Below are 22,419 nucleotides of genomic sequence, written 5' to 3' on the forward strand. Positions count from 1 at the left end.
AGATACCTAAAAATACATTATTTCAACCTTAATTTACCTTCAGATACCTAAAATTACATTATTTCAACCTAAAACTTCGATCAGGTACCTAAAACTATCTTGAGATACCTAAAACTACATTATTTTAACCTAAAAATTTTGTTAAGGTACCTAAATCAACCTTGAGGTAACTAAAACTTTGTTAAGGTATCTAAAACTATCATAAGGTACCTAAAACTACATTATTTAAAGCTTAATCTACCTTCAGGTTTCCGTAAAACAAGATTATTTTTACTTTACAGTTCGTTCAGGTACATAAAACTACCTTGAGGTATCTAAAACTTCGTTCAGGTACCTAAACTATATTCAAGTACCTAAAACATTCATAAGGTACCTAAAACTACATTATTTCAATCTTAATCTATCTTCAGGTACCTAAAACTACATTGAGGTATCTAAAACTTCGTTAAGGTATCTGAACCTATCATAAGGTACCTAAAACTACATTGAGGTATCTAAAACTTCGTTAAGGTATCTAAACCTATCATAAGGTACCTAAAACTACATTATTTCAAGCGTAATCTACCTTCAGGTACCTAAATCTACATTATTTTTACCTTATACTTCGTTCAGGTACATAAAACTACCTTGATGGATATAAAATTTCGTTCAAGTACTAAACTCTCTTCAAGTACCTAAAACTATCTTCAGGTACCTAAAACTACATTATTTCAACTTAAAACTTCGTTCTTCTACCTAGAACTACATTATTTCAACCTAAAAGTTCGTTAGGTACCTAAAACTACCTTGAGGTATCTAAAACTTTATTCAGGTACCTAAAACTATCATAAGGTCCCTAAAACTACATTGTATTAACTTAAAACTTTATTTATGTACCTAAAACTACATTATTTTAACCTAAATCTTTGGTCGGGTACCTAAAACTACATTATTGCAACCTAAATCTTTGTTTAGGTACCTAAAGCTACATTATATCAACCTAAAAGTGTGTTTAGGTACCTAAAACTATCTTTTGGTACCTAAACCTACCTTATTTAAACTTAAAACTTCGTTCAGATACCTAAAGTTAAACTACATTCTGATACCTAAATCCAATTCTGACGGCTAAAACTATTTTATGGTACCTAAATTTTTTCAGATACCTAATACTGTATTGTGATAGACAAAATTTATTTCTACTATCCTAGAACTAAATTCTAATGCCTAAAACTATTTTTGGGGTACCTGAAATTATCTTAAGATTATTGAGACTAGATTACAATTCTTATATTTTCTCTAACCTAAAATAATGTTTAGATGTGAAGAATAATTTTCTAGTACCTGAAAGTATACATTCTGATTACTTTTTGTCACTTGAAATAACATTATGACTTTTTAAACTACCTAAAATTTAAAACTACCTTTAGTTATCTCAGTCTATATTTTGATATCTAAATCTACTTTCAACTACCTAAAATTACATGCAGAAATAATTTCTACCAATAAATTTAAAAAATTAATTCTTTCAAAAAAAAGACTGCCTACTTTACTGGCGCTTGATCTCATAATTTTTTGTTCTGCCAAAAAAAATCGCTAACGGTAATTTTAAACACAGCAAACAAATTGCAAGTCCACATGTCAATTTAAATGAAATTAATCCCACGTAGTCAATTAATCAATTATTATTATTATTATTGATTTTGTTATTTATTCTCACGTCAACTTAATACAGTCATCGAAACGAGATAATAATCTCGCATTCTTTTTTTTTAAGAGGGATGACTGGAAGGAGGGGGGATGGGGAACTAAAATTTTTATCATTCAATCAACAATATTGGCACCTTCTTTATTTCACTGTGGCATAATTTTAGAGCTAAGAATTTTATTTATGTTCAATGTGATTTATTGCTTTTCAAGTTTACATCGACATATTTCATATGGATATAAATTCCTATTTTTCTAACACGTCACGTACTTGTCGTTTAGACTCTTAACTGTTATGTGTTTTCTTTTTTTTTTTTACTTCTTTTCTCTTCAAACCACTCTTTTTTTTTATTGACGTACGCATCCATTTTAAAAGGGCAAAACTTATGTTAAATTTTCAACACACGAGGGGTCAAGTCACTTTAGTTTTATGACTGGTAGTCAACACATTCTGGATGTATTATAGTTTACCTCATGTTCCGTTAGATTTTGCCAATATAACATTTCTAACTGAATTATTTCAGTACTAACTTGTTTTCAAAACTTTTAAATATTCTTAAAAAATAAAATTAAATATTTTTAGACTTAATCCATTAAAAGTCCAAGACATCCGTATTTTTTCCTACACATTTGCTCTCGACATTTTTAAAATTCATGAAGTAAAAAAAATTGGCAATACCCTAGTAGAAATTTGTCATGGAAGCACTAGAAATACTCTAGTAACTGGCCAGTTTTTCTCGTGGACGCTAATTCTAGACAAACTAGACAATTACTGTAAAGTTACTTGACCAACAGTCTTAGAAAACATTCAAGTTGAACTTGAAATTGGCTAGATTCAACTTTTGTCCAGTTGCTTGAATGGCACTGTCTAGTGTCTCTAGAAATTATACTTTCGTCTTCTTTCATGGCAGCAGCGCTGCAGTACATGTCTAATAACTAGAAAAAAAGTGCTAGAAATCTGTGTTCATGTAACTATTATATTATTTCATTATTTTATTAAATAATAAAATTGTAATTAATTCAGGTAAATATAAATTAACATAATTTCAATTTCATTTATTAACGGGACATGCCCTTTCGTACAAAAGTACTCCTAAATTCTAATAGTTACGTAAGTAACAATACAAAATATAAAATATTAACTAAATCTAGGTAGGCGCTATAATGGTTAAAGTTCAATATAAGTTTATACAGTAAAGAATAACATAAATGAAATTACATTATTATCAAAGGAGAAGATTAATTTTTGATAAATTGAATCTGCTTTACCATTATATCAATTAATTTCAAAAATAATTGTTATTGTTCAATAATACTGATTTTCTCTAAATCACAATGTCTACATTTAGTTCTGTATGTATTTCCTTAAATCACTTTCATAGATAGAAATAAAATAAGTTTCTCTAGGAACGGACACAACCTTGGGCACCAAGTGGGGAAATCACTACAGATTCTCCTTACACGCATCTATTTGGACTGTAAGAGTGGATGTGCGATTTCTAGGGGGGATTTTAATTATGGTAGGGATTCCACGCCGGTAGACCATTGACACATTCATTTCTCCGTCTAATCGACGGGTCTCTAATTCCTCCCTCACTCTCTTAATCTCCTCCCTCTGCATAACCGTCCTGTCATTCGACATCCAAAGATCTTCCAACTCCCTTGAACGTGTTGAGTCTCTTTTGACATTTACAAATTTTTTTAGAATTACTTGTGCCTTCTCTTCCGTCTCACATACAATCTTAACAGGGTGAGGCTTACGAGAAACCTGCGCATTAGAACCAATTCTAAATGTGCGTATATTTTCAAGATCATCTGTTTGAATGAATTTTTTTAATTTAGTCGTAACCACAGATTTCAAAGAACAACTATTATTTGACGAAGTGTCAAATTCTGGAAGATTAAATAAAACAAGATTGTTCTTTCTTTCATTTCGATCAACAAGTTCATTTATACAGACATTAGTTACTGAATTAGAATCAATATTTGTAGAACCATTTGCCTCAGATTTATCAAGTCTCTCTTCGACAACATTAAGACGCTCTGTCAAATCAACAACTCTGCTTTCCATATTACTTAGCCTACACAGTGTGTCATCGAGTTTTTTGTTGATATCTGACATGTTTTCAGTCATATTGGCAAAATTATCAGAAACTGTTGTTGATAAAACCTTAATAGCTCTCAAAATACTATCCAAGTTAACAGAGGTTTGTGAAGATTGAGAATTATTTGAAGGAGAATATATTAGTATGTTTTTCTTTTTTATAAATTAAATTATTCTATTATCTATTATTGGCATTTTATTTATTGTTCCATTTATATATCATATATTTTTTTATTAAGAAAGTTTATTCTCAATTGATATTGAAAAAAATGTGTAATTTAGAAAACCTAACCTATAAATTCTATTCTTTGATATTAAAAAACAATAAAAATTACTATTTTCGTTGAGTTTTTCACTTAGAAAACAATAAATAATAATTTTAATAGTAATTATTTTTAAAAAATGTCAAAATGCAATAATAAAAATATGCCTTAATTTTTTTAAATTAAAATCTTTTTATGCCTTAAATTTTTAAAATCTTTTTAAATAAAATATATAATTTTAATAATAGGTGGATTAATAGCTAAATTAAAAAAAATTTTAAATTATAAAATATTAAAATAAAGTTGTAAAAAATTAAAAATTAAATTAAAATTTTTAGAAAATTTAAAATATCTATTGTTTAATGCAATAATGGTTTAATGAAATTTGTGCTGATTAAAATTGTTATTTCAAGTGTAAATTTATTTTTCAGTAAATTATAAAAAATTAAAATTCTAAAATATGTATTTTGGCAGATAATAGTAAAAATATTTATATAAAGCATGCAATTTCTAGCTACAGCACTAAACTAAAATATATCTGTTATATTTTTCGTTTGATGGATATCGTTAGTATAGCAGATTGCGTACCTCGTGCCCAGCGGACCCGTGTTCGCTCCCCGTTACCCCCGAGATTTTTCGTTGAAATTGCGTTCTCTTCGTGTTTAAAAGTTGATAATAATAATTGTATAATAAATTACTAATACAAAAATATTTATTTCAGTCGTCATTACAGTTGCAATCAAAAAGTGGATGTTTCAGTGTACCAGAAAATATTTGTGATCCTTTTACACAAGTAAATTTTTTTTTTTAAATTAAAAATTAAACAGTATTGACAAATATTATGCTTTTAACAATTTACTATACATTATATTTTCTTCAAATAATTTAGATTATAATTGAAAAAAATTAATGTAATTATATAATTTATTATTGTATAATTAGTATCTTACATTAAATCTTAATATTAGACAAATTTTGAGAATATTCAAAAGAAATAATTTGTCTAGTTTTTCTCACGGACCGTTGATCAGAATTTATCAAGTTGGGCTAGACAATAACTAGACGAAAAAAGCGTGACATTCCATTCGAGTAACTAGCCAGTTACAGTGTTAAGTTACTAGGTAGCTTCTAGCGCAACTGTCCAGTGCCACGATAATTACTGGGACAAATTTCTACTAGGGATAGGTGTTTTTTTTTATGTATTTTTTAGTTCTTTTTCAGAATCTACTAGGAAATTTAACTTTTGACTTAAGAATAAAAAGTTCTGATTCTTTAAACAAAAAAAAGACGAATTTTTTGGGTCAATCCGATTGTATTTGATTTACAAAATTTCGTCCGCCATATTGGATCCGCCATTTTGAATTTTAAAAATCTGACTTCAAATTTGGAATCTGTGACCCCATACTAACAAGTGTCTAGCCAATTGCGTTTGATTTTCCAAATATTGTCCACCATATTGGATCCGCCATTTTGAATTTTTAAAATCTTGCTACAAATTCGGAACTCAGTTTTGCTACCATGGTAATGGTTGTCCTGGAAACGGTTGCTATGGAAAGTTGGACGGAAGCAAAAGCAAAACTATAAGGCTTTCGAGCCTGTGCCACGAAACCCTAAAAAACCCAAAAAATTCGTCTTCTTTTTGTTTAAACTTTAAACAATTATAACTTTTTATCCTTAAGTCAAAAGTTAAATTTTCTTTGCGCCACTGTCTATATCGTTTAACATTAGCTCATTTTGAGTTGCAACAAAAATGAGACTAGATTTTTCGTTTTTGACTATTTTTTTAGTCAATGAATTTCGAAAATTGCGAGAGCAAATGAGAAAAAAACACGGATTTCTAGGACAAAAAGGGGTTTAACCTCTTCGCAGTCGAGGCCAAAATCTCATAAGTGCGGGCCCAAAATGTCAGTAAATTTTTGAATGATCAAAATTTGTGCAAATGTGTATACTATATGGTATTTAAGGTCGCTGATTACGAATCTAAAGTCAGATTTCAAAAAATCAAAATTGCCGAGCCAATATGGCGGACGATTTTTCAAAAAATGACAAAAATGATTTTAAAATCCTTAAAAATTATTACTCAGGGGTTTTGAGGGTCGCTGATTATGAATCTAAATTCAAATTTCAAAAATTCAAAATGGCGGAACCAATATGGCGGACAATTTTTTCAAAAAATGGCAAAAATTATTTAAAAATACTTAAAAATTGTTACTTGGGGGTTTTTGGGGTCGCTGATTACGAATCTAAAGTCAGATTTCAAAAATTCAAAATGGCCGAGCCAATATGGCGGACTAGAAACTAGTTTGTAGTTCAATAAAGTAATTATTAATTATATCAGAATATAATTCTAGGTACATATGAAACTATTTTTAAGTACAACAAAATAGTTTTATACATAAAACTTCATTTTTAATTACTGAAAAAATTTCTACAATTCAGAATGGAATATTTTAAGTACCTGTATGTATAGTTTCAGACTCCATAGTACCTGAATCTGCATATAAATAAATACCTACAATGTTTTATTTGCCAAAAAAAAAAAAAATCACTAAATTGCTTAAAGCAAAATTCTCAAGAAATTTTGCCCATATAATTCGCGATTACACTTGAAAATCAAAATCAGTAATCATACCTATATATCCAGAGAAAGAGGGAAAGAGAAAGAGAGAGAGAAAAACGATACTCGCGTGGATTGTATATATGATATGGGGTGTCTGTGAATGTAGGCTACGAGGCCAGAGGAGCTTATTAGGCATCGTGCACGAGAAAAGTGGCTTGGAAACCTGTTGTAGAATGCAAAACATGAGAAGGAGAAAAAAATAGAGAGGGGTGGGGGGGGGGAAACAAAAGAAAGAAAAAGAATGAAAAAGAGAGGAAAAAAGTAAATCCCGAAGAGCACGATCACTAAATATAAATTATAAGATGCGTGGTACTAAAATGTGGTCGAAACACCTCTTACAACTAGATATTAGGGGCCTAATTAAATCCCTTTCATCCACCAGATTCTTGAATCGATTTCACGCCGATTTCCATAGGGTTCTCTCTTGCTTTCGATTTGCCCCTCACACCTTTTACGCAAGTGAAGATCTTATACTTGTAAGACAAGGATTACTATATATATATATATATATATAGAAGACAAGGGAGCTTACAATAAGGTACTACAGCTGTTATAAAGGTCTCTCTCTCTTTCTCTCTGGTTATTAGAGGTTGTGACGACGGTATAATATCTCACTCAACATGTTTCTCTTCTCTTGTAATATTAAGACTAATATATTTATGTTTTTTTAAACAAAATTTTATGGATGTAACCCTATTTGCAAATTTTTAATTAAATAGAAGTAATTTTTAGGTTGCACTGGCGTTGTTAATAATTGAAAGATTAAATTAATAAAATTATCCGCGGGCGCCAGATCAAATGATCACAAAAAAAATAATAATAATAAATCACAACGACTTGATTTCCTCGGCTACTCAAAAGAAATCGGTAGAGAGGGGGGATACGTGAAAGAAGGCTGCAAGAATTGTCAAAAAAAATTAATTTGAATTAATAGAAATAATTTAACAAAGTTATAAAATATAAATTTCACTTTAATTAAACATTTTTTTATTTATTACATGATTTTTAAAATGGCTGATAAGAATAAAAGACAAGCAAAATGAATAATAAGAAAGACGCTTGTGCTCACTTGTCACGGAATTTCCAAGATTGATTATTTTTTTTTATAAATTAAATCATGACAATCAATAAAAATTTTATCAAGAGATTTTTGGGGAAATGGTCAAAACACATAAATGGGGAATTAATAGTTGTCACAAACACAAACTAATATTAATGAGAAATAGGGTCAAAATTACAATTTTCAAATAATAAAGAAAACATTTTTAAATAAGAAAGAAATCACAATTAAAACATGCACAAATGAATTATAATTATCAATGAAAAGAAAAATTCAGAGAAAAGGAAATCATTTACAAGATAAGTTAAAAATAGAAAATAAGAAAATTTTTAATAATATATATATATATTTTTCCTTTGCTGAATTTTTTAAAAAGAAAACAATCTTACCAAAAGAAATTTCACAAATTGTAATGGCACAGCGAAAACACAAAACAAATATTTTAAAAAAATAAAACTTTTCGCAAGATGTTGGTTCTTCGGAGGTTGCCGACAAAAGAGGACGATATTTGGTATTTTGTTTTTGATGTTATTAATCGGTAACCATGCACCGGCATTCAATTGTCTTCTGCTATTTTTCGTGTGTTGATCCAGGGACGGGTTGTAAGGGTATTTTAGGGCCCTTTTAATAATCTTTAATAATAATATTTTATTATTTTATCCAGATGTTTCAAAATTAAATAGATAATCCAAAAAGTGTCTCCTCCATTATCTTCTAATAATATTCTGTCAGGACTATGTCATAATAAAACACAACGGGAATGAATCCAAAAATTATACAAAATTCTTGACAAGTTCGTATGACGATTCAAATGGGCCATAGGCATCAGGAGCTTCGCGTTTAGAAGACGGAAGGCTAGTTGAATTCTGCCAAGGTTATATAATTTGTAGAAAATAGAAAAGTAGACAAACATCAATTTCGTCATAATATATAATTAATATAAAATATCCTTGGGCCATGGATTTTCAGGAATATGTACTAGGTTTTGATCTTCTGATTAGTCAATGGACAACACAATAAAAAAAAAGGCGGCAAATTTTGAAATAATTTCATGAATCTTCAATGGATAATCATTATTTTCCAACAGATAAAAGTCGTCCCAATCATCCTCGGATTAAAATTACAATTTCCTACGATGACTCGTTGAACAGGAATCGGGAAACGGAGTTTACATAAATAAAAATAAATTTATAAAATTAATAAAGGAATCTTAAATTAATTAATTTAAATCAATCTTGGAATATCCGCTGCGACCTCCAAATGTTTAACAAAAATTTTTTTTTTATTTTTTTTTTTAAAATTGATTAAGTAAAATTTAATTAATTAATTTTTTTAAAATAAATTAAATTTGTGAATTGTAAAATTTATAAAAAATTTTACAACGTCACATGAAAATTATTTAAACAGAAGGGATTATCATGTCTACTTTTGGAAATTTTTGCGAAATCTTCTTTATACTTCCAAGTGTGAAAAAATAGGGTTAAAAGTTTTAAAAAAATCGTTGCCCAATAGGGAAAGGTGGAGGAATTGGAGCCCCTGAAGGGAAATGATTAAAAAAAACCAACTTATAAATAACTATTATTACTATTATATTTAATATAATTGTTGCAAAATGATTTTAAAAACAAGTTGTAAATTCAGATGTTCATTTCATGAACATTTTGCTTCCTCTTTACGATCAGCAAAAAAATTTGCTTCCTCGTGGAGAAAGCAAAATTTTATTGCCAAAATGTGAATTTTTGATTTTTTAACTTTCATTAATTCTTTAAATTTACCTCAAATGTATACTTTATATATATTGATCGATTCGTCTTGACGTAAGGAATACGATTTTATTATATATAACCTTAAATTTTTCTATTTAAAAATTTTTTCGATTAAAAAAAAATTTTTTGAAAAAAGACGATAAAATTTTTTTTTTTGGGTATTTTTCAAAATCCTTTGGTCAGATTTGAGATATTAATATGATAAATGAGCCTACCAAATTTTATCTAAATCCATTAAAACCTGTTAAAGTTATCTTCTAAACAAAAAAGGGATCCACACACACATACACATACACACACACATACATCCGGACAATTGATCAGGATCTCATATAACATGTTTCTATAAAGAAAAAAATTTGTTTCCACCACTTTGAAAAGTTTTATAAACGAAAGGACTACAAAGCTTCCTCCACGAGGAAGCAAAATTATTTTAAAATCTTTTAATAATTTAATTTTTTTAATCTACTAATAAAGATGAACATTTAAACAATAATTATTAATTTAATTATTTGAGATCAAATTTTTTCACACTCCGTAATTGAAACATTTTTTTAATATTTTCAGTGGCTCCAATTACGGTGGCAAAAAGTATCTTCAAAATACACGTAATTTTGGTCACCGTAATTGGATACATCGAAACTGATACAAACGCATCGTAATAAAAAATTAAGATATTAGTTTTAATTTCTAATATTTGTTTAAAATAATCGATTTTTATAAAGTTAAATTTTTTTTAATATCTAAATAACATAACCTTTTAGTTTAATAAATCTTAAATTGACTTTATATACAATAGAAATGTCGAATTTTCTATTTCAAAGGTGTTTTGACTCGAATCGCACCGTAATTAGTGCATTTACCCCATAATTTTATTAAAAGAAAAAATTCTTGTCCTAGAGTTCTTTTCGTTTTTAAGATATTGCGGCAATCAAAAATTTTCATGAATACAAATAAAATTTTAATTTTTTTATCATTAAAATATTTAAAAAATTAAAGAACAACTGGGGATCGATTGTTTAATTCCATTCCCACTTCCACTTTTTTAAAAATTTTATTCCCTTTTCCACTTCCTTTTTCCTGATTTTCATTTCCACTTCCATTTAAACTTTTTCTAATTTTCATTCCCACTTTCATTTCCACTTCCACTTTTTTTAATTTTCATTACCATTTCCACTATAAAAATTAGAAAAAATGGAAGTGTAAATGGAAATGGGAATGAAAATTAAAAAAAGTGTAAATGGAAATGAAAATTAGAAAAAGTGGAAATGGAAATGAAAATTAGAAAAAGTGTAAATGGAAATGGGAATGAAAATTAAGAAAAGTGGAAATGGAAATGGAAATCAGAAAAAGTGGAAATGGGAATGAAAATTAGAAAAAGTGGAAGTGGGAACGGAAAATTAGAATAAGAAGAAGTAGGAATGGATGTTGGTACAAGTAAAAATGGAAATTATTGAAGTGGGAGAGAAAATTAGAAAAAATCGAAATAGAAGTGAGAGTAGAAATTGAAAAAATTCGAAGTAATAATGGAAGTGATAATGAAAATTGGAAAAAAGTGGAAATGGATTTATTAATTAATTTATTAGATATAATTATTTTTTAGACGAATTTTCATTTTTCGAATTAGAATTTGATAACAATTTCTCTTTAATGGAGAATTTTTATTGTACAGAATTCTTAAAACGACGAATTTTTATTTGTCCGAAATTGCAAATGGCCGAAAAAGTAATCAACAGAAAAATTTTAGCGCAGATAGCAGATAAGAATATATAAATGTATTCAAAGTGGCAACAAACGCCTTCCCTCTACTTTCGGCCCTAAAGGAAACGAACGAAATATGCAATTTCGTCTGATACTTCGCAAAACACAAATGTGCCTCTACTTTATTTCCTCTCGGGGCATATTTTACACAAAAACACGCACACGTCAACACTCGGCAATTTTCTTCGATTTTGCTTTCTGAAATCTTTCGAGATTTAGATGTTCCAATTTTTTTCGGCTTCAACTTATCATTATCATCATTATCATTATCATCAGTGTCTTTCAGTTAACAAGTGGAATCATTATTGAGACTCAATTCTGAGACCAAATTACGTTTTCTGCATTTGAAAAAATAAAAACGAAGTTGATAATGTAGAATTTAATTTTAATTTAATTTTTAATTTTTTACTTTCATTCTTTGATTTTAATTTTCTGATTTTAATTTCAATTTTTTAATATAAGAAATAAATGCAGTACTGCTGCTTCTAAAATAGAAGATTGAGAATATCAATAAAAACAAAATTAAAACTCCACCTACTCACAGAAAGAAAAAATTTTTATTTGTAGCTATCTAAAAATGATATTAAGTAGACAAATCCCTTGAAATAATCTTATTTTCAGGTTATCGATTATGTAAATCCATTTCCACTTCCAATTCCACATTTTTTCAATTTTCATTCCAACTCCCATTATCACTTCCAATTCTTCCAATTTTAACTCCCACTTCTATTTTGATTTTTTCTCATTTTCTCTCCCACTTCAATTTCCATTTCCACTTTTACCAACATCCATTCCTACTTCCTCTTTTTTTAATTTCCACTTCCATTTTTACTTCCACCTTTTTCAATTTCCATTCACAGTTTTATTTCCACTTCAACTTTTCTAATTTCCACTTCCACTTTTCCAATCTTTATTCCCAATTTTACAATTTTCGCTTCCACTTCTATTTCTCCTTGCACTATTCTAATTTCCATTCTCACTTTTAATAATTTCCATTGCTAATTTAATTTCTACTTCCAATTTTTTTAAAATTTCCACTGTCACTTCCATTTCGATTTTTTCTAATTTCTACATCCACTTTTCTAATTTTTACTCCAACTTACAATTTCATAATTTCCATTTTCACTTCCGTTTCCATATTTATTTTTCCCGATTTCCAATTACACATACATATACACTTTTTCTAATTTCTTCTCCTACTTCCATTTTCATATTTTCCAATTTTCATTCCCACTTCCTTTTCCACTTCCAATTTTTTTAATTTTTAATCTCACTTTATTTTCAATTCCCGCTACCTCTTGATCTAATTTCCACTTCCATTTTCACTTCCACCTTTTTTAATTTCCATTCCCAAAATTAAACTCCACTTTCATTTACATTTTTATAATTTCCATTCATATTTTTTCAATTTCCACTTCCACTTTTCCTAATTTCCATTTCCACCTCCAATTTTCCTAATTTCTAATCCCACTTTTTTTAATTTCCATTGACATTTCCACTTTAAACTTTCCCGATTTACCCTCTTCCACTTTCATTTTTATTTCCTTTTTTTCTAATTTTCATTCCCACTTCTATTCCTATGTTTTCTATCTTTTATTCAAATTTTCCCAAATATTCTAATTTTGATTCCCACTCCCATTTCGACTTATATTTTTTCTAATTTCTATTCACACATCCATTTCCACTTTTGTAAATTATAATGGATGGAAATTAGAAAAAAGTGGAAGTCGAAATGGAAATTAAAAAAAGTGGGATTGGAAGTGGGAGTAAAAATAAGAAAAAGTGGGAATGAAAATTAGAAAAAGTGGAAGTGAAAATGAGAATAAAAATTGGAAGATGTATGGAAAAATAGGAATAAAAATTAGAAAAAATGGGAATAGAAGTGGGAATGAAAATTAGAAAAAGTGGAAGTGGAAATGAAAATTAAAAAAGTGAAAGTGGGAATGGAAGTGGAATTACATAATCAACCCCCAGGGGGTCGATTAAGTAATTCCATTCCCACTTCCATTTCCATCTCCACATCCACTTTTTCTAATTTTCATTCCTACTTCCATTTCCAATTCCACTATTTCTAATTTTCATTCTCATTTCCATGTCCTCTTCCTCTTTTTCCAATTTTCATTCCCATTCGCACCGTTTCTCAATTTCATTCACATTTCCACTTCAATTACCACTTTTTCCAATTTTTATTCCCACTTCCATTTTCATATACACTTTTTCTAATTTTCATTCCCACTTCCATTCTCCATTGTGCTTTCCATTTCCATTTCCACTTTTTTAATTTCTATTCCCACTTCCAATTTTCTAATTTTTATTTCCAATTCCACTTTTTCTAATTTTCATTCCTACTTCCATTTTTTCCATTTTTCATTCCCACTTTTATCCACTTTTTATTCTCACATCCATTTCCACAATTATTCTCAATTTCATTTCAACTTTTTCTAATGTTCACTCCCACTTCCATTTCCATCTTTTCTAATTTTCATTCCCATTTTCATCTCCACTTCTACTTTTTCTAATTTTTATTCCCACTTCCATTTCCTCTTCTATTTCTACTTTTTCTCATTTTCACTCCCACTTACATTTCATGTTTCTCTTTTTATATGTTTCATTCCCACTTTCATTTCCACTCCCACTTCCATTTCTACATTTTCTAATTTCCATTACCACTGTCATTTCCATTTCCACTTTTTTTTAAAATTTTCATTCTCACATCCATTTAGAAGATTGAATTAGAAAAAGTGGAAGTGTAAATGGATGTGGAAAAGAAAATTAGAAAGGTGTAAGTGGAAATGGAAGTGGTTTATGAAAATTAGAAAAAGTGGAAATAGAAGTGATAGTGGAAATTAGAAAAAGTGAAAATGGATTTGGTGATGGAAATGGAAGTGGAAATGGAAGTGGAAATGGAAGTGGAAATGGAAGTGGAAATGGAAGTGGAAATGGAATTACATAATCGACCCCCAGGGAATTTAAATTGCAAAAAGTTAAATTAAAGGGGGAATGGAAATTAGAAAAGTGAAAATGGAAATGAAAGTGAGAATTAACTTTAAAATGAAAATTAGAAATAGAAATGAAAGTGAAAATCGAAACTAGAAAAGGTGGAAGTGTAAATGGAAATTAAAAAGAGATAAAATAGTATTGAAAATTGGTGTAAGTGGAAGTGGAAATAGAAGTGGAAGAGGAAATTATAAAAAGTTTAAAGGGTAGTTGAATTGGAAATTAGAAAAAATGTAAATTTGGTAAATTGGAAATGGGAATGGAAATTGGAAATAGTAGAAGTGGGGATTCAAATTGAAAAAAGTTGAAGTGGAAATAGATGTGGAAATGGAAGTGGATTTAGATAATCGATCCTCAGGAGTAAGAAGTATTTACTACGAGTTTCATTATTAGATTTTATTCTTTATCTTCTTTTTTTCGGTTATAATTTTAAATACTTTTTTTCTGTGAGTAGGAGGATTTTGAGTTTTTTTTTCCATTTGCTATATCTAATGTAAGGATAATTGTTCGAGGATGTTTATATTTTAAAAAAAATTTTTAAAAGTTTTTTTTATAAAAAATTTATTATTAAAAATTATTATTATTATTATTATTATTATTATTATTATTATTATTATTATTATTATTATTATTATTATTATTATATTAAATTATTATTTTTTATATATTAAACTATAATTATTATAAAACAAATTTCAATTGCACAAAATGTGTACAAACATTGTATAAAATTCTGTATTCAAAATTAATTTTTATAATCATTTGTAAATTACTTTTTTAATATAGATTCAATGGATTTATGTTATTAATAAATGGTATTTTTATACTTCTCTATCTCAACACATCCTTTGACTGGTTACATGATTTCCCTATCGTCACTTCCCTTATGTTTAATCTATTATATTTCTACAATTATATATTTCACATTAATTTTTTTATCAACAATAAAATAGAATCTATTGATTGTAAAATGAAAAGGAAACGTTTGATATGAATTTTCCTATTTAAATATATCACAATACGCAAATTGACATTCAGTTATTAAATTTTTTCTAATCAATATTTTTTTAGTGTAAAATATTTAAAATCATATTAAGGTACGTTTTTTTAATTTACCAATTTTCACATTCTTAATCTCTATTTGTCTAATTATTTATTTATTTATAATTATTTATTATTTCGTTAATTAATCATTATATTTAGTTATAATTAATAATTATTTATTTAAATATTATAATTATTTAGTTAATTAATAATAATCATTTATTTAATAATTATAAATTTATTTAGGATGTGGTACTACAATTTAATTTTAATGTCAATTTTCATCAATTTTTCTTATCAATTAAATAAAAATAATAATAATAATAATTATTATCGGCTACCAAATAACACAAAACCTTATCGTTATCAAATACAATTAATACCGCACATGACATCAAAAGAATTGTCATTTGAGGGTGAATCAAAAATTTTTCTCGAAATTTTTGAATCCACAAAAAATTTAACATTAAATTCATTAAAACTTGTTTATTATGAGGAAAGTACAAAATTAATTGGTGATGAAGTTTTTAAGCCAAAACAACATATTTTGAAAGAAGATGGTGAATTTTTGATTCTCAATTTTCACAATTACATTGAACCGGGTCTTTATTTTCTTTATTTGAAATATAAAGGCTTATTAAATACAATGCCAATGGGATTTTTTAAGGATTATTATTATACTGATGATAATCAACAAATGTAAGTTAATAAAAAAAAATTTCAATTTAATAATATAAAATTAATAAGAAAATAATAAGAAAACAAAAAAATAATTTTAAATATATTTAAAATTTTTTTTTGTTATTATAATAATAATAATAATGACACTAATATCAATAATATAAATATAATAATAATAATAATAATAATAATAATAATAATAAAAATTATAATAAGTAAAAAAAATTTATCTAGATGTAATTTTTAATTTTTTTTTTTTTTTTAATTTCTAGATTATTGGCGGCAACGCAATTTGAAACGACATTTGCTCGATTGGCATTTCCCTGTTGGGATGAGCCGGCATTAAAAGCAACTTTTGATTTATCAATAAAACATTTTCCAAATTACACGGCCCTATCAAATATGCCACTCAAGGAAAAAGTGGATGAAACAAAAATTGATGGAAAAATTTGGTCAATATTTGAAACAACACCTGAAATTTCAACATATTTAATGTCATTTACAATTTCAGATTTTGAAAAAATTTCCAACAGCGAAGGAAATTTTTCTGTTTGGTCACATAAAGAAACACTTAAGTATTTATCACATTCTTATGAAATTGGAATGAAGACATTTCCAATTTTAGAAAAATATACTGAAATTGAATATAATTTGCCAAAAATGGACGTTATTGGTGTACCGGGACTTCGATTTGGAGCAATGGAAAATTGGGGATTAATTATCGTAATGTTAGTAAATAATAATAATATTTCTTTTTTAATTAAAAATTTTTTTTATCCAATTTATTTTATCATTACTAATATTTAAGAATATTATTCAATAATAATTAAATAATAATAATATCGTAAATTTTAGTGACCTACTTACAGAAGACAAAAATTTAAGATAAGATAAATAAGATAATAATAAAATAGTAATAATAATAATACAATAAGATAAAAATTAGATTCAGCTCTTTAAAAAAAAATTCAAAATCCACCTACTCACAATAGGCAAAAATTTTAAATTATTTTCTCATAGACAAAATAAAAATTAAATTCAACAATTTAGAAAAGAAAATTTAAACTGTACCTACTTATAGAAGGAAAGAATTTTTTTCATATCCAACAAAAAATAAAAAAGTAAATAAATTTCGGGGAAAAATAATAATGACAAGCCATAGCCCCTAAAAAATAAATTAAAAATGGATTCAATAATCAAAATTCAAACTCCCCCTACTCACACAAAGCAAGGATTTTAATGTTAAGTCCTAGAAAATAAAGATGTGTAATAAATTCAGACAGTAAAATAATAATAATAATAATAAGAATAATAAATAATCGGAGTCTTTGAAAAGAAAATGGCGATAGACTTCAGAAAATGAAATAAAAATTTAAACTCCACCTACTCACAGAAGGCAATGATTTTAATTCAAAAGCCCTCAAATTTAACAGTGGAAAATTGATTCACTCAATGAATGCAATAATGAGTTTTTTAGTCTCTAAAGAAAAGATTTTTTAAGGGATTTAGAGATTCAAATTCTACCTACTCACAAAAGGCAAGGATTTTTTTTCTATCTCAAAAAACACAAAATAGGCTATTAAGTTAACTGGTTAAAGCAATATTTATGAAAAATAGTTTCTGAAGGTAAAATAAAGAATAGATTCAACTAATAAAACAAAATTTCACCTACTCATAGAAAGAAAGAATTTACAGTCCCTAAGAGAGGAGATTGAAAATTAAGTTAAACAGTGAAACAAAAATTAAAACTACACTTACTCACAGAAGGAAATGATATTAATTTATATTTATAATATTTATAATAAATACAGACAATGAAATTAAAATTCAAACTCTACCTACTCACAAAAAGCAAGAATTTTAATTTCCATTTCCCGAAAATCAAGGTGTATAATAGATTTATCCAATAAAAATAATAATGACACAGTCCGAGTCCTTGGAAATCAGATGATTGATTTCATGCATAGAAATAAAAAATTAAAACTTTATCTACTAACAGAAGGACAATTTTTTTCATATTCTAAAAAAGAACAGATTCGGATAAAAAAATAATAATGACAAGCCATAGCCCTTGGAAACAAGATTAAGAATGGTTTAAACAAATGAAAAGAAAATTCAAACTTTTCCTACTCACAGAAGGGAAGAATGTTAATTTATAGTCATTAAAAGAGGAGATTTGTAAATCTCCTAAAATCAAGGTTTAGAATAGATTCAGCCAATATTAAAAATAAATAGTTTACGTTAATAAAAACAAAATGGTACTTAGTTTCAAAATATGAAAAAAAATTTAAATTCCATCTACTCACACAAGGCAAAAATATTTTCCTTACATTCTCAAAGAAAATGTTTTTTGGAAAAAATTATAATTAATAAAAGCAATAATGACAAACTTAAGTTTTAAAACCAAATGAAAATTTAAATAAAATCAAAATTCAAACTTGACCTACACACAGAAAGCAAGAATTTTAATTTATAGAATCCTTTCTTTCCAAAATGGAAATTTTTCTCTCATTTTGACAATTTGATTTCTTTTTGTTTTCATTACGAAGAATTTTTTTAAAAATATAAAAGATAAACGTTGGACAACATTGGTTTTACGAAAAAATATTTTAAAAAATTCAAAAATGTTGAAAATATAATAAAAAAAAATTTTATTATAGGAAATAATCTTTTACAAAAAAAAAAAAAAAATATTTTCAGGGAACATCACCTTCTAACTTATAATCAGTCGACTGATCTGGAAAAATTTACCACATCCACAATAATGGTTCATGAAATTGCACATCAGTGGTTTGGAAATTTGGTAACGCCAGCTTGGTGGGAAGATGTTTGGATAACCGAGGGACTTGCTACCTATATGCACTATTTTATCCTCTCCAAGGTGTTTTAGCGATAAATAAATTTAAATATATAATAAAAATAAATGATAACAATAAGATAACAATAATATAATAATAATAATAATAATAATAATAATAATAATAATAATTTTACTATCACATAAAACTTAAAAAAAAACCTAAATTACAATTAATTAATTTATCTTATTGTTTGGTTTATTAACTATTTCATTGCAGCTTGATAATATTCTTTTTGTTTTTTTTTTTAAAAAAAAGGTGATGAATTACCCGAGGATTATGGATTATTTTGTAGTGGAAAATAATTTTTTAAAAGTTTTCTCCACGGAAAATCACCAGGCAACTGAAGCCATCTATCGAGATATTAATAATTCAAGGGAAACAATAATACATTTGTCAACAGTTCACGATAAAGGTTTGTGAACAAAAATTAATTTTTAATTTTACGATTCTAATTATTGTGGTTAATTAAAATGTTTAATTCAATTATTATTAATTAATTATTTGTTTTTTTATAAAATTTTAAATTATAAATAACAATAATAATAATAATAGTAATATATAATAAAAATAATTATAACACTAAGTGAATTATAAAAATATAATAATAATAAATAAATATTGTTATGAATTATTATTTAATTAGCAATGTGATTTTACATTAAATTTTATAGCCGCGACAGTAATGCACATGATAAGTGGTTTAGTGTCAGAAGAAGTCTTTCATTTAGGAATTAAGAAGATGCTGCAAAAATAGTAAGACTAAGAATTTTTTATTGTAATTGTAAAAATAATTTTTTATTCATATTTTTGAGAAAATATGTTTTGTGTAGCTATAGTAAATTCGTTTTTCCCCCTTCTACAAGTACATTTACCAATCCCCACGCGTCACTCCCCACTCCTCGAGTTTATTCACCAATCACAACGCGTCACTCCCCACTCCTCGAGTGCATTTACCAATCACCGCGCGTTTCCCCCCACTCCTTCCTCATTATGTTCTCATTGACTAGCATAAAAAAATTATTTACTTATTAAATAAACATTTTATAATTATAATTTTATAATAAAGTAATAATACTTTATAAAAAAAATTCAAATAATTATACTAAAAATTTCTAATAAATGGCAAAAAAATTTAATAATAATAAATATAAAATTTCAATTTCAGTAAATATAAAACAATAACAACCAACAATTTTTGGAGTACAATGCAAGAAGCAATGGATGAATCCAAAATGCCATTCAATAATTTTGACATAAAATTGCATCTAGATGGATATATATCACAAGTTGGTTATCCAATAATTAATGTTACGAGAAATTATGAAAGTGGAATAATAAAATTGACACAAACATCCGACAGAATAGATTGTAAATATTTCGATTGCAATGTAGTGCACAAAAAATGGTGGGTTCCAATTAATTTTGCAACAATGTCCAATCCAAATTTCTCGTCAAGTGCTGCCACCTATTGGATGGAACCAAAGCAGAAAGAATTAATTATTGACGGAGTGGATCCACACGATTGGTACATTATCAATAAAGAATGCGTTGGTAATTGCTTTTTAGTTTTTTTTTTTAATAAATCGAAAAATGTTCAAAATTATTTATAAATAATTTAATTATTATATTAATTTATTTAAATATTCAATTATTATTATAAATAATTTAATTATTTCAGTAATAATTAGTATTATACTAGTAGTATTACATAAAGAATTATATTATTAAAATAATAATAATAGTAATTAATTTAGTATACTTTAAACTACAGCGCAGCATTTTAATAATGGAGAGGGAGAGAGTACAGTCATTGGTTACTCTCCCACTACTCGGTCTCGGTGATTGGATGCAAAGCGTCCTTGACTCTCTCCCCACTCCTTGTGTGCTGCGCGCGCACCACGTAAAAAGTGGGAGACGCGCTTATCGAGCTTTTTCCCTTTTACTCTTAACATGCTAAGGCGCGCAATAATTAGAACGAGTAATTTTTCAAACATCACATCAAAAAGCTTCTTTTAAAAAATTATCGCTAATTCTGACTACTAAAAAAAATAATTCTTTCAGGTTTCTATCGAGTGAATTATGATACAAAAAATTGGAATCGAATAATAAAATACATGAATTCGCCGGACTTTAAAAATATTCACGTCTTAAATCGAGCAAAACTTTTGGATGATGTCTATTTTTTTGTTATAAACAATAAACTTGAAAAAAAGTTAATGCTCGATTTGACAGCCTATTTAATTCAGGAGGATGACTATATTCCTTGGAAAAGAGCTGAATCAATATTTTTCTATATTTTACGATCTCGATCAGGAAAAACTGCCGAAAATAAGGTTAAATTTTTTCAACTAAAATAAATGATATTGTGAAAAATTTAATAAAATTAAATATTTAAATAATTATACAATTAAGCAACTTAATTATTATAAAATTAGTTGTTTTAACAATTTTAAAAACAATTAATTTAATAATCATAAAATTAAATATTTTTAAAATTAATTAATTTAATATTTATAAAATTAATAAATTATATTATGAATTTAATATGTTATATTAATATTTTAGCAATTTATTTTACGTTTGGTTCAACCAATGATTGATAAAATTGGAGTGAAAGCAAAACTAAATGATGACTTCTTTACAAGTTTAAAACGTAATCTTGGCCTGTCGTGGATTTGCAGAGTTTCAAGACGTCATTGCGATGACATTGATATGTAAATCCTCTATGTGTTCACGTAACATAAGAAATAAATTTGACTAAAAAAAATTTTTTTAATCTTGTATTTGAAAATAAATTTTTTTCCTTCCTTACTTTTTTTTCAATAAATGTATACCTAAACAAATTTTTACTTTCAATTTCCAATTTTCTTTTATCAATTCTCCATTATTCTGATTTTCTCTTTTTCAATTATAATTATTCTTACAGAAAAAAATTTAACTAAATGTGTCTAAATAATGAATTTGTTTAAACAAAAAAAAAAAATTAATTAAACATTTAATCTAGTGAAAGAAATTATTATTTTGGTATAAAAAATGGACAATTTTTTTTTTTTTTTGTTCAACGGTTAATAATAAAATAATAAAAATTATTATTCTGAGAATTATTCAAACAAATTATTGTTGTTAAATATTAACATTCGCTCAAATGTGTAAAAAGAGTTGTAGTTTTTTCTTACAATTAGTATGGTGGAAAATTTAGTAAAAATTTTAATATCTATTTCCACTTCTACTTTTTCCAAATTCCACTTCTACTTTTTCCACTTTCCATTAACACTTCCATTTGTAGTTTTTCCAATTTCCACTTTCACTTTTTCTAATCTCAATTTAAACTTTCATTTCTTCTTTACCCATTTTTCACTCCCATTTCCATTTTCATTTTTACATTCCTCCCTTTAATTCTTCTTTGAATTTTTACAATTTTCATTCCCACATCCACTTTTTTTAATTTCTGCACCAATTTCCATTTCTAATTTTTCTAATGTCCTGGGGGTCGATTATGTAAATCCAATCGAACTTTAATTTCCACTTCCAATTTAACCTATTTCCATTTCCACTTTTTTCCAATTTTCAATCCCATTT

The 22,419-nt window shown here is 26.7% G+C and overlaps 1 protein-coding gene across 1 annotated transcript; it reads left to right on the forward strand.

The window, feature by feature from the left end:
* The first annotated feature begins 15,270 nt into the window (after positions 1-15,270).
* Positions 15,271-21,611, forward strand: LOC127286227 (aminopeptidase Q-like). The gene is made up of 9 exons (XM_051312589.1): positions 15,271-15,351; positions 15,545-15,997; positions 16,252-16,707; positions 18,680-18,860; positions 19,096-19,252; positions 19,512-19,593; positions 20,006-20,391; positions 20,902-21,173; positions 21,406-21,611. Exons 2-9 carry the CDS (start codon positions 15,546-15,548, stop codon positions 21,556-21,558), a joined length of 2,139 nt encoding a protein of 712 aa, XP_051168546.1. The 5' UTR covers positions 15,271-15,351; position 15,545; the 3' UTR covers positions 21,559-21,611.
* The last annotated feature ends 808 nt before the right edge of the window (positions 21,612-22,419 follow it).

This window comes from Leptopilina boulardi, unplaced genomic scaffold, assembly GCF_019393585.1.
Source record: "Leptopilina boulardi isolate dan_hultmark-lab unplaced genomic scaffold, ZJU_Lbou_2.1 LbouV2_351, whole genome shotgun sequence".
In the NCBI taxonomy this organism is placed as follows: domain Eukaryota; kingdom Metazoa; phylum Arthropoda; class Insecta; order Hymenoptera; family Figitidae; genus Leptopilina; species Leptopilina boulardi.